The following is a 14,170-nucleotide window of genomic DNA, read 5'->3' on the forward strand; positions in this document are numbered from 1 at the left end:
TTGGATTTTTATATGTTACACAAAAAGCTTTATTTTGTTCTCCTTCATGCCAAGTTAAATTAATAGCATACACTGTAAATAAGGCAGCCTGACCTGATCCTCCAGTATTTAATGAGTATTGCTCTGGTAGTAGGACATTTGTATCAGATATCTGTGGATACTGGAACTCCAAAGGGAATGATGGTTCACTCGTACCTGGACATACGATTAGCACTTTACATTGGAAGTTACAAAATTTACAAGTAATCTTACTCGTAAATCTCAATAGTAGACACAATCTCAGTGGCTCTCCACACTGCTTTAGACCACCTGGACGACGCAAACAGCTATGTCAGGATGCTGTTCATCGATCATAACTCAGCATTTAATACCATCACTCCCACAATCCTGATTGAGAAGTTGCAGAACCTGGGCCTTTGTATCTCCCTCTGCAATTGGATTCACGACTTCCTAACTGGAAGACCACAATTTGTGCAAATTGGTGATAACATATTGTCCTCGCTGACAATCAACACTGGCACACCCCAGGGGTGTGTGCTTAGCCCACTATTCTACTCTTTATATACACATGACTGTGTGGTTAGGTATAGCTCAAATACCATCCATAAATTTGCTGACGATACAACCATTGTTGGTAGAATCTCAGGTGGTGACAAGAGAGCGTACAGGAGTGAGATATGCCAACTAGTGGAGTGGTACTGCAGCAACAACCTGGCACTCATCAGATGAAAGAGCTGATTGTGGACTTCAGGAAGGGTAAGGCGAAGGAACACATACCAATTCTCATAGAGGGATCAGAAGTGGAGAGAGTGAGCAATTTCAAGTTCCTGGGTGTCAAGATTTCTGAGGATCTAACCTGGTCCCAACATATCGATGTAGTCATAAAGTAGGCAAGACAGCGGCTATACTTCATTAGGAGTTTGAAGAGATTTGGCATGTCAACAAATACACTCAAAAACTTGCATAGTTGTACAGTGGAAAGCATTCTGACAGGCTGCATCAGTGTCTGGTATGGAGGAACTACAGCACAGGACTGAAAGAAGCTACAGAGGGTTGTAAATTTAGTCAACTCCATCTTGGCTACTAGCCTAAAAAGTATCCAGGACATCTTCAGGGAGCAGTGTCTCAGAAAGGCAGCGTCCATTATTAAGGACCTCCAGCACCCAGGACATGCCCTTTTCTCACTGTTACCATCAGGAAGGAGGTACAGAAGCCTGAAGGCACACACTCAGCGATTCAGGAACAGCTTCTTCCCCTCTGCCATCCATCTTCTAAATGGACATTGAATCTTTGGATACTACCTCACTTATTTAAAAAAAAAAAATACAGTATTTCTGTTTTTTGTATGAGATAATGAGAGTCACGCATGGGACTGAGAAGCAGAGATTCCCAGAGAGGGCACAGGTTTAAGAGGGGGAAGTTGAAAGGAGACATACAATGCAAAGTTTTTAAAAAAATACAGAATGGTAGGAACCTGGAATGTACTGCCAGGTAGAAGCAGAGGTAACACAACATTTGATGAGACATTTTAACACACATCAAAAGGCAGAAAATAGAGGGATACAGACCACATGCATAGGCAGGTGGGATTAAGTTGGCTTGGCATCATGGTCAGAGCAAATATGGTGGGCCACAGGGCCTGTTTATGCATTGCACTGCTCTATTTTTAAATTTCATATGAAACAAATGTTTCCTAATATCTTGTACACTATACAAACTGATTTGAAAATGTTGATCACCCATCCCAGTAAAAAGTTGTGTATTCAAACTATTAAAAAAATTCCAACCAATCATGATTGCTATATAATAATTTTTTTGTACATTTCTTGAGGGAAAATATTCTGCTTTCTATTTCAGGTTTTAGCACTTGCTGCTTGGACGCAATGAAAAACCTATTGCAGTAACTGGAGGAAACAAAAAAGTTCTTAAAAAAGGCAAATATCCTGAAACTCAAAATGGCAAAATAATTGTTACCTAATGTGCTCAATGAAGCTCTTCTTCATTAGATGAGGATGGAGTTCTTTTACTTCCGCTATGTTGTTCTAAAATAAAAAAATGTTATTTGATTAAGTATTGGACACTGCATCAAAAGGATGTTTTATCGTTCACAAAAACTCATTTTCTGTTCACCTCCAGCATTAATTCCTTCAACAAAATATAGCTCTGAGCATAGTTGGAGTCAAAATATTTCCAGTTTTCTAGATTACTTCAGAGTGCAAGAATATTGCTTGCAATTTTCTCTTTTGGAGCAATCTCATCTTTGTACTATGACAAAGTTTATGGCAAATGCAATTGTAACAAAACGTGAAAAGCATTTTAGAAAAACCATGGGTTCATACTTATGTTCATAATTTTATGAAGTCTTAAGCTTTTTTGATGAGCTTATCAAAAGTATGTCCCAATCACAGATTGTTATAAAAATGTGCATCTGAGAAGCAGAGTGAAAAGTAAAGACAAAAACTGAAAAATCACTTGTATTATCTCTGTGAATTCAAATTTGTAAATTAAATAGTGAGTTTTCAGAAATCATACTTTGTAACAATTATTTAGGAGATTGATATAAAATATGAATGAAACATCTCTCAAACTACATTAAATGAGTCACTGGTTTTTAGACTCAGTTTCCCCTAATAATCGTAGTTGTAGAGAGAAATTGGATCCCGGACTACTTCCCTCTTCCATATACAGAAACATACAAACATTTAGTCTGCAAACAACAGGAATTCTGCAGATGCTGGAAATTCAAGCAACACACATCAAAGTTGCTGGTGAACGCAGCAGGCCAGGCAGCATCTGTAGGAAGAGGTGCAGTCGACGTTTCAGGCCGAGACCCTTCGTCAGGACTAACTGAAGGAAGAGTGAGTAAGGGACTTGAAAGTTGGAGGGGGAGGGGGAGATCCAAAATGATAGGAGAAGACAGGAGGGGGAGGGATAGAGCCAAGAGCTGGACAGGTGATAGGCAAAAGGGGATACGAGAGGATCATGGGACAGGAGGTCCGGGAAGAAAGACAAGGGGGGGGGGGGACCCAGAGGATGGGCAAGAGGTATATTCAGAGGGACAGAGGGAGAAAAAGGAGAGTGAGAGAAAGAATGTGTGCATAAAAATGAGTAACAGATGGGGTACGAGGGGGAGGTGGGGCCTTAGTGGAAGTTAGAGAAGTCAATGTTCATGCCATCAGGTTGGAGGCTACCCAGACGGAATATAAGGTGTTGTTCCTCCAACCTGAGTGTGGCTTCATCTTTACAGTAGAGGAGGCCGTGGATGGACATGTCAGAATGGGAATGGGATGTGGAATTAAAATGTGTGGCCACTGGGAGATCCTGCTTTCTCTGGCGGACAGAGCGTAGATGTTCAGCAAAGCGGTCTCCCAGTCTGCGTCGGGTCTCGCCAATATATAAAAGGCCACATCGGGAGCACCGGACGCAGTATATCACCCCAGTCGACTCACAGGTGAAGTGTCGCCTCACCTGGAAGGACTGTTTGGGGCCCTGAATGGTGGTAAGAGAGGAAGTGTAAGGGCATGTGTAGCACTTGTTCCGCTTACACGGATAAGTGCCAGGAGGGAGATCAGTGGGGAGGGATGGGGGGGACGAATGGACAAGGGAGTTGTGTAGGGAGCGATCCCTGCGGAATGCAGAGAGAGGGGGGGAGGGAAAGATGTGCTTAGTGGTGGGATCCCGTTGGAGGTGGCGGAAGTTACGGCGAATAATATGTTGGACCCGGAGGCTGGTGGGGTGGTAGGTGAGGACCAGGGGAACCCTATTCCCAGTGGGGTGGCGAGACGATGGAGTGAGAGCAAATGTACGTGAAATGGGGGAGATGCGTTTAAGAGCAGAGTTGATAGTGGAGGAAGGGAAGCCCCTTTCTTTAAAAAAGGAAGGCATCTCCCTCGTCCTAGAATGAAAAGCCTCATTCTGAGAGCAGATGCGGCGGAGACGGAGGAATTGCGAGAAGGGGATGGCGTTTTTGCAAGAGACAGGGTGAGAAGAGGAATAGTCCAGATAGCTGTGAGAGTCAGTAGGCTTATAGTAGACATCAGTGGATAAGCTGTCTCCAGAGATAGAGACAGAAAGATCTAGAAAGGGGAGGGAGGTGTCGGAAATGGACCAGGTAAACTTGAGGGCAGGGTGAAAGTTGGAGGCAAAGTTAATAAAGTCAACGAGTTCTGCATGCATGCAGGAAGCAGCGCCAATGCAGTCATCGATGTAGCGAAGGAAAAGTGGGGGACAGATACCAGAATAGGCACGGAACATAGATTGTTCCACAAACCCAACAAAAAGGCAGGCATAGCTAGGACCCATACGGGTGCCCATAGCTACACCTTTAGTTTGGAGGAAGTGGGAGGAGCCAAAGGAGAAATTATTAAGAGTAAGGACTAATTCCGCTAGACGGAGCAGAGTGGTGGTAGAGGGGAACTGATTAGGTCTGGAATCCAAAAAGAAGCGTAGAGCTTTAAGACCTTCCTGATGGGGGATGGAAGTATATAAGGACTGGACATCCATGGTGAAAATAAAGCGGTAGGGGCCAGGGAACTTAAAATCATCGAAGAGTTTAAGAGCGTGAGAAGTGTCACGAACATAGGTCGGAAGGGATTGAACAAGGGGTGATAAAACAGTGTTGAGGTATGCAGAAATGAGTCCGGTGGGGCAGGAGCAAGCTGAGACAATAGGTCGGCCAGGACAGGCAGGTTTGTGGATCTTGGGTGGGAGGTAGAAACGGGAAGTGCGGGGTGTGGGAACTATAAGGTTGGTAGCAGTGGATGGGAGATCCCCTGAGCGGATAAAGTCGGTGATGGTGTGGGAGACAATGGCCTGGTGCTCCTTAGTGGGGTCACGATCGAGGGGTAAATAAGAGGAGGTATCCGCGAGTTGTTGCTGTGCCTCGGCAAGGTAGAGGTCAGTACGCCAGACTACAACAGCGCCCCCCTTATCGGCCGGTTTAATAATAAGGTTAGGACTAGTGCAGAGGGAGTGGAGAGCAGAGCGTTAGGAAGGAGTGAGGTTGGAAATGGGACAAGGTGCGGTGAAGTATCATCGAAAAGTTTAAGAGCGTGAGAAGTGTCACGAACATAGGTCGGAAGGGATTGAACAAGGGGTGATAAAACAGTGTCGAGGTATGCAGAAATAAGTTCGGTGGGGCAGGAGCCCCTTTTGCCTATCACCTGTCCAGCTCTTGGCTCTATCCCTCCCCCTCCTGTCTTCTCCTATCATTTTGGATCTTCCCCCTCCCCCTCCAACTTTCAAATCCCTTACTCACTCTTCCTTCAGTTAGTCCTGACGAAGGGTCTCGGCCTGAAACGTCGACTGCACCTCTTCCTACAGATGCTGCCTGGCCTGCTGCGTTCACCAGCAACTTTGATGTGTGTTGCAAACATTTAGTCTGGATGGGTTATCTTTTTCATAATATTAAGCATACTTACCAACAATCCAAGAACCTTCTGCTGGATGGATGGCTCACATGGAAAGGACTGTTAAAACAGGAATAGGAGTCATCAAGATGTACTGTCTATATAGAAACATGATATGAAATGATTTTTTTAAAAAAAGATTATTTTAGAGAAGGAAGTAGTAATTTAGTCAGCATCATTCGTACTAAATGTGTGACAGGTATTGAAGGGTTAACCTCTCATGTCAAACAGTTCAACTTGGGTTAGACTACTATTTCTAGTCTGGTTTCACCAATTCAAACCTGTCCAAGGACCTGTTTTTTTCTCCCCCCTCTGATCATAGTTTCAAAAAGTTTACCCTCCAATAAAGTTAAATTCTCAGGCCTGGAATTATTAGAAATGTCTTTCCATAAAAGACTACCACATTGGCAACTGTTCAATTCCTTCAGTACCTCCTCCATAGCTAGTGATGGTTAAAAGATTATAGCACACATTGCCCCATAGCAACCCTGGATGCAATTGTCCAGACCAAACAACTGAATCACTCTAATTGTTAACTATCCCTTCCTTACTGGAAGGGCTAATTTATATTATAGTTTTACCTTCTCCACTTGGATCAATATTTCATCAGTGTTTTCTACATTAATGCAGAGTATTCCAAATATTTTAGCCACTTTAGATGTACATCAACCTCATTTCCCTCCAAAAAAAAGTCCCTCTCCACTTTTGCTGGATTTCATTTTAACTAGCATTTCATTATTCGATTTTCTCAGGACCTCTTAAGGCAAGTATCCCAGACCCAACCATCTCTGCTGCCTCATGAATGACAAGTTCAGGTTTCAGTGGCATTTAACCATACGCATAATGCAGCCAGATGAAACAGTGTTCCTCCAGGGCCAAGGTGCCAAAGACAGTACCAACAGTCACAAACAGCATATAGCACATTCTCCCACACTCCTCCCCGGGTGGCTGCACCAGGCAACGCCACCGCACAATGGCCTGATCAGCACAACAGCCAAGGCCATGCAGCTCCCTAGTGAACCAGACTTACAGTATTCTGATTACCAATGTCCAGCATGGTCTTCCGATCACAAGAAAAACATCTAAGACAATCATTTGTACCACCTGTAGCACCCCCCCCCCACGCACAATTTCTGACACCGCCTTCCTTGGGCGGCTGCATCAAGCAACGACACAACATGCAACAAGTCCAGCTCTACCACTAATCAACAACTCGCTAGAGGGGTCGACCTGCAGTACATGGTGTTCTTAATATGCAGCAGTGTCTTGCGATGGTAAAGAACAAATTATGACACTATTTGTTGGATCTGGAGAGGCTGCTGTGACTGAGCATGCCATCATCTTACCAGAAGAAAGGCAAGGGCAAGGGCAGCCCTCCTTTTGCAAGTCAGTAGTGAGAATATTAACTCATTCTGACTGTGTCCAATTCTATACACAGAGAGCTTGAAAACTAAAATTTAGACTTTTCCCTACCCCCACTTATCCAGGCACAAGTAACAAATAACCTTTATACCACACGATAATCATCTGGAATATATTCAGTGTCATTACCATTTCCAAGTTCTTGAACTTCAAAAACTGGGAATTGTGGGAGGGGCACATTACCTGCCACTTGGAACACTCTTATATGGAACGGTCTGAGAAGAAAACCAAAGGCTATAATGAATGGCTCACCAAACTTCACAAAATTGTTCCACCAATTACAGTGTTCACGTGAGCATATAATGGGAAATTCTCCACTTGTCTGAATGAATTCTGTTTCGTGAACATGCAATGTCCTTGAGAATTTAGGCATAGAGGATGGCCATTTAGCCACTGAGTTCATATGGTTCTTTATAGAGAACCATATCAGTCTCATTCTCCACCCTCCTCCTGCAGTCCTACGAGTTATTTTTCCTCCAAATAGTATACTACTCTGACCATAATTGATCCTAGAACACCACAGCATTACAAGACAACCTTCACCAGATGAAGTGTATAGGTTCAGGACAGTTCTCCATCACCTCAAAAGCAATTAGGTCAGGAAATATTTAGCTACTCAAGCTAACTCCATCATTCTAACTCCTGACGAAGAGTCTTGATCAGAAACGTTAATTGTCCACTTCCCTCCACACTCCAGGCCGTAAAACAGAGCAGCATGGCTGATTCCGGATCCACAACCCCATACACCTGCCTTCTCATCATATCCTTTGATGCCCTGACCGATCAGGAAACGATCAACTTATGCTGTAAATATATCCATGGACTTGGCCTCCACCACAGTTTGTGGTAGAACATTCCACAGATTCACTACTCTTTGGCTAAAAATAAAAATCCTCCTTACCTCTGTTCTAAAAGGTTCCCCTCAATTTTGAGGCTGTGCCCTCGAGTTCTGGATACCCCCATCATAGGAAACATCCGCTCCATATTCACCTTATCTAGGCCTTTCAACATTCAGTAGGTTTCAATGAGCCCCCCCCACCCCACCCCACCCCACGTTCTTCTAAGTTCCAGTGAGTACAGGCCCAAAGCTGCCAAATGCTCCTCATATGTTAGCCCCTTCATTCTTGGAATCATCCTCGTGAACCTCCTTTGGACTCTCCAATAACACATCCTTTTTGAGATACTGTCTTATCAGCACACTGTCTGACCCACTAAATTCTCCCAAAAAATTTTGTGCATTGCTCTATCATTCTCAATTCTTTTAACATTTACCCTATCTTCAAATAATCAAATCATCTGTCAGTCCATTATACTCCATTGCATATAAATCAGCCTTACTTAATCTTTTCCTGTCCCAACAAAAGCAGCAAGAAATCGAGTTGAAAAAGAGAAATGATCAATTACTGCCAAACAAAACAGAAGTCATCTCGCCAATTAAAGCATCGAGGAAGATTGAAATCAACGAGGATGAGAGCCAAAGGCAAGTTGGTATTCAGCCTACAAGTGACTGGCTTCTTGCTCACTGCTCCTGGAGAAAGGTGCCTATGTTCAATCAGTCTCACTCCCTCTCGCTCATTGCTGCCAGAGTCTTCTGTCTTGGGCAAGGTTTAATCAACACAGCTTGTGAAATGGACTCTGTAGTTCCTGTTGTGTGTTTCTGGTTGTTCCTTTTCTTTGCTGCTAATTTGACTGGGGCAGACTGGCTCTGTGACGTGCGGTCAACAAACAACACTGCACTAGATTGAACTGAACTGAGCTGAAACTGAACATTCTTGGTTGTGATTTGACGTTTTACATTATGTTTTTCTGCTCTTTTGTGCCTTTTTTTGTTGTACATTGGGGGTTTGATATTTTTCTTTGAAGGGGTTCCATGGTTTTCTTTGTTTTGTGGCTGGCTGTGGGAAGACGAATCTGAGGGTTGTATAATGCACACATAATAAATGTACTTGGAAATTGAATTTTTTTTTGAATAAATCTTGTGAGTCTATGATGTGCCAATTCCAATACAAAGATATCCTTTCCTTAGTACAGAGACTAAACAGTACCAGAACTGAGATCCCAGTAAGATATCCTTACTATTGTACTCCACTTCTTGCAATAGAGATGATTGGTTTCTCACTGTTTACTTACTTAAACTATATTACCTCTTTACTAAATTTTAAGTACAATCTTCACTGCTCATTTTCCCACCTATATAGATACATTTTAATCAGAAAATCTGGACATGTTACAGCCTCTTGATTCCAATAGTCCAACAAGATTAAAAAGCAAACTTTATTCCATAGTTTTCTGTCCTTTAACCAATGCTACATCCATGCTAACATGCTATCACTAATCCTCTGAGTCCCATTTTTTGTATGACATCTTAAAGGTCTTGTATATACCACATCTGCTGGTTTTCCCTCCTTTAACCACCCTGCCTGTTACAGTTACAAATAAAAAGGTCTCAGTTAGATTTCCCAGGCAAATTTTCTTTTCACAACATTATGTTGATTTTGCCTAAGTATGTCCTGATTTTATAAATCTCCATGGTCACATTCTTGGTTTTTTTGGGTCAAGAGATTTACTTTCCTCCTAAAGAACAATGTGTTACAATTGTTGGTTCCAATCACTGAGACATGGAGAATTTAAGATTGAGGTAGATCAGTATCAGTGTCCAAATGTCTGCTGGGCTGCAGGCTCACTATCATAATTTATCACTATCCTTAAACTTAGGATTCCTTACATTTCTGCAACATTTACTACAATCAAGATAGATGATATTTTTTTTCAATGCCTCAGTCATTTCTTTATTTCCCAGGTACGAAGAATTTTTTAAGACACTCAATTATTTTTGCCACTCCCTTTTTACATACTTGAAGTTCTTGCAATTTTTTTGGTTTTGTTTTAAATACTTCTTTCCAAGTATATTCTTTATCTGATTGTTCCTTGGCATTTCCCAAAATTCCCTCAAGTCTTAGGCTTACCAGTGAGGAGTCACCAACCAAAGCACTGTTTCAGTTTCTTTCTCCCTCCACATATACTACCCTGGTTAGATGAATGTCACCCCGCAATGGAAGAGTGAGGAGAACAGGAAAAGTGCAGGATAAATCATCTGCCCAAATTCTGTAATCAAGTTAACAGGAAAGAAATAAAACGAAGAGCACTATTAGCAATTTAAATAAAATTACCTCAAGTACTTTCATGAATAATTCTAAACCCTGATTTTCTATAAAGTGCTTGCAGGTGGTTGGAGATTCATCTGTCAGGTTCCAAAGTGCACTAAGTGTAAACTTTAAAGTGGTGTCCACCAATGACTGACTTGTCTTCTGCTCTACTATATGCAGCAGTTTCTGTGAAGCAGAACAGAGCACAGAAAATATGTAATGTTTTACACAGTTATCGCAAGTAACTAGGTCACAAGTAATCTATGCGAGATAGATGAGATGTTGAGCACAAAGACATTGCCAAAAGTTTATATGAGAACTAACTTGCTCAGATCCAACAATACTACAGCTGGAAGTCTTCAACTGTGTATTTGTCAAGATGAAATTACTTTTAAGTCTTTTCTTTACATAGCATCTTTAATAATCACCTGGATATCTCAATATATTTTATTGCCAATAAAGTACTTCTGTAGTAGCAATTGCAATGTAGAACACACAGAAGTAAATTTCTATGAATAAGCTACCACAACTTCAATGTAACACTGACAATCCCGAAAACAGATTGGGGATAAATTTTGACTAAGCAAGGGTAACCGCACAGCTCTTCTTTGGAGCAATGTCAAAAAATATGTACCCTCAGCTTTTAGGTTTAATAGTCAAAAATCGCACATCCAAGGCATTGGCACTTTAGGGTGATGGAAATTTCATCTTTAATTTTGTGATCATGCCTTTGGAGTAATTGAATATTCAACCTCAGAAGACTGTTCGAATGAATGATATTCAACAGCAGCACAACAGTTGACAAATCAACTAATGGCTCAATTCTTGTCTTGGTATAGATTAGAAAGGAGCAAAGGTCAGATTGCAGTAGTGTATCCAATCCCATTTAGCATCTGAAATACAATACTGGCTTCTCATAAAATGTTTGTGCCTCATACAAAATACCTAAAAAATACTGAAAACAGGAAGAGATACACTAAATGTATATTCTTTAAGTTAGAGGATACTAAACAGGATCCAAAACTAACTTGCTACATTTTTCTAGATGAGAGGTAAATTAGGACCATCAGGAAGCTGCACAGTCTAGACTGAACTATTTGCTCTTTCCAAGTATTTGAGATAAAAATATTTGAGGCAAACCAATATTGTATTTAAGATGCTAAACAGGCTCTGATAAAGCCCATGTTCTTTCTAAAGTATGTCAAGGCAACAGTGAACCATTGCTTGATATGTCAACGCTTGAGCTCACTGGGATATCACTTGGTTTCACTGCCTTCTGAGAATAGGCATTCAGTTACTCCAAAGGCATCAAAATAAAATTCTACCTTATGAGGGGTGATTGATAAGTTTGTGGCCTAAGATAGGAGGAGTCCATTTTAGAAAACCTAGCACATTTATTTTTCCTACATTTACACACTTAGTCCAACGGTCGTGGAGCATATGGATCCCTTCTTTGTAGAAGTCGGCATCTTGGACCTCCAGAGGTGGTCCACAGCAGGGGTGATTGATAAGTTTGTGGCCTACAGTACAAGGAGATGAGTTATTAACTTCAAACTTTCTGCATTTTCACTTAGAGTTAAACTGCACATGCATGTAACAAGAGCTGTATAACTCATGTCCTTCTACCTTAGGCTACGAACTTATCAATCATCCCTGCTGTGGATCACCTGGAGGTCCAAGACGCTCTCGTTGCATGCACGTGCAGTTCAACTCTTTGAGTGATAATGCAGCAAGTTTGAAGTTAATAACTCACCTCCTTCTACCCTAGGCCATGAATATATCAATCACCCCTGCTGTGGACCACTTCTACAAAGAAGGGATCCCTATGCTCCACAACCGCTGGACTAAGTGTTTACATGTAGGAGGGGAATATGTTGAAAAATAAATGTGCTAGGTTTTCTAAAATTGACTCCTTCTACCTTAGACCACTAACATATCAATCACCCCTCGTATTTTAACCGTCAAAACAGGATTTGATTAACTTACATTGTGTTTTCCTAATGTACATCTGAATACGAGTGCAACAACAAAAATAAGCATTTCTAACAAGCGCATCCACTTGACCAAGTGGAGTAATCCAATTAAGAAAAACAACAAAAAATGCAAATAGGAACTACCGTATTCAATAATTTAAATAGAAAGGCACAACAGGTGCTTGAAATGTTGAAGAATAGAAAGCACCAGAATTTCACAGATTAAGCTGTAGCTCTAGAGAGGGGAAAAAATTAACATTTCAGATCACTGACCCTTCATCAAAATGAAAAAGACCATTAACTAGAAAGCTTCCTTCCCAACAGATGCTGCCAAATTTCCTGACTATTTTCTGTTTGTACTAAACTTTTTCATTGGTTAGTTTTGTGGCTAATGAAAACATTTCTGATACACAAAAGAAAATTCATGTGTCACTGTTGTGTATTTAATACTTCAGTAATATTGTAAATTTATTGCTTGATTAAACATTTGTTAATATAATTCATTATGGGTTACAGGTGTCCCCCGCTTTTCGAACATTCGCTTTACGAAACCTCACTGTTACGAAAGGCCTACATTAGTACCCTGTTTTCGCTTTCAGGTGTTTTCACTGTTACAAAAAAAATTCAGCACGCGAAAAAAATCAGCGCGCGATAAAAAGCAGCGCACGCCCCGAGCAGCTGCTCTCCCCGGATTCGGAACGGCATTCTCGCCAACATTGCTTTAACACGAGCCTGTCAGCAGTCGTTTGCAAGATGAGTTCTATGGTATCAGAAAAGCCTGAAAGAGCTCGTAAGGGTGTTACACTTAGCGTAAAACTAGACATAATTAAGCGTTTCGATGGTGGTGAACGAAGCAAGGACAAAGTGAGTTTGGCTTGTGGAAGCTGACGAAGATGATGTTGAAGAGGTTTTGGTATCCCATGACCAAGAACTGATAGATGAAGAGCTGATGCAATTGGAAGAGGAAAGGATAACAATCGATGATAAAGTATGACTTTAATTTTTAAAGAGTACGTAGGTTTAGGGGATATTTGCAAGATTCTTTGAGTCCTTACAAAGAACTGTATGATAGAAAAATGCGCGAGTCTCAGCAGTCAAGCAAGCCTTCCACATCAGCCACAGCAGACGACAAACCTCGACCTTCGACATCGAAGCAGGCAGTCATAGAAGATGAGCTGCCTTCTCTAATGGAAACAGACAAGATGACACCCGTGTCCCACCACCCCAAAACCCAGGCCGCGGACAGATACTGTACCAATTTGCGGAGAATGCAGCAGTAGCCGGAAGGCACACAGCACATCTTTAAGAAAAAAGCTGAAATAAACATGCTAATTAATTAGGTGCCGCCCCACACGTGATTGTCGGCCCAGATCAGAGGCGATGCAATCGGCACTGATCTGGGCCGACAATTACGTGTCAGGCAGCATGTAATTAACTAGCATGTTTATTTCAGCTTTTTTCTTAAAGATGTGCTGGATGTCCCCCAGCTACCGCTGCGTGCTTCACGGCAATGTATCGGTTGGTGGCCTGGAGGGTGGGGGTCACTGCACCAGCCAACCTGCGACTACTCAGCCTAACACACCATCATCAGTGTGCTCTGCGCTGTCCCGATTCGGGTAAGTGATACTACACTGTACATTCATTATTTCTACTTTATATCTGCTGTGTATTTTTATGTGTTATTTGGTATGATTTGGCAGCTTCATAGCTTAAAGGTTACTGGAGAGAGTGTTTCTGCCGATGGCACTTGCGTGAGATTTTCTGCCGAGAGCGCTTGCGTGAGATTTTTGCTACGGGGATTTGTGCAGGCAATCGTTGTAGAGAAGTATTTCTACTTTATATAGGCTGTGTATTTATCATATCATTCCTGCTTTTACTATATGTTACTGTTATTTTAGGTTTTATGTGTTATTTGGCATGATTTGGTAGGTTATTTTTGGATATGCGAACGCTCACAAAATTTTCCCATATAAATAAATGGTAATTGCTTCTTCGCTTTACAACATTTCAGCTTACGAACTGTTTCATAGGAGTGCTCTACCTTCGGATGGCGGGGGAAACCTGTATAAATAAAAGTACATGAATGGCATACGTCATTATGCCACCACGTCATATGTGAGCGCCTCACTAAAGTAACACCAAACTATCCATCTCTATCTGTAGGTACGCACACATGGTATATATAAAAGTTGATATGCATTCTATATTGAGCTGGAGTTTA

The 14,170-nt window shown here is 41.7% G+C and overlaps 2 protein-coding genes across 5 annotated transcripts in view; one reads left to right on the forward strand and one right to left on the reverse strand.

Moving 5' to 3' along the window:
- The window catches only part of echdc2 (enoyl CoA hydratase domain containing 2), a 47,768-nt gene extending 38,978 nt beyond the window's left edge, over positions 1-8,790 (forward strand). The window contains exons 11-12 of one of the 4 annotated variants that reach the window (XR_011887992.1): positions 639-756; positions 1,858-2,540. The gene's annotated coding sequence lies outside the window, so the exon portion shown is untranslated. Of the gene's footprint in view, positions 1-638; positions 757-1,857; positions 2,541-8,194 lie in introns of those variants that run through there. The other 3 variants (XR_011887991.1, XR_011887990.1, XM_072273731.1) reach the window with 3 other exon arrangements.
- zyg11 (zyg-11 family member, cell cycle regulator) overlaps positions 1-14,170 on the reverse strand; it is a 50,878-nt gene that overhangs the window by 6,712 nt on the left and 29,996 nt on the right. Inside the window, exons 9-11 of the mRNA XM_072273730.1 lie at positions 10,001-10,162; positions 5,421-5,468; positions 1,975-2,042 (exon numbers count right to left, since the gene is read on the reverse strand). Of these exons, the coding sequence (XP_072129831.1) occupies positions 1,975-2,042; positions 5,421-5,468; positions 10,001-10,162 (278 nt within the window). The remainder of the gene's footprint in view (positions 1-1,974; positions 2,043-5,420; positions 5,469-10,000; positions 10,163-14,170) is intronic.

The sequence above is a fragment of the Mobula birostris genome, chromosome 12 (genome assembly GCF_030028105.1).
Source record: "Mobula birostris isolate sMobBir1 chromosome 12, sMobBir1.hap1, whole genome shotgun sequence".
NCBI lineage: Eukaryota > Metazoa > Chordata > Chondrichthyes > Myliobatiformes > Myliobatidae > Mobula > Mobula birostris.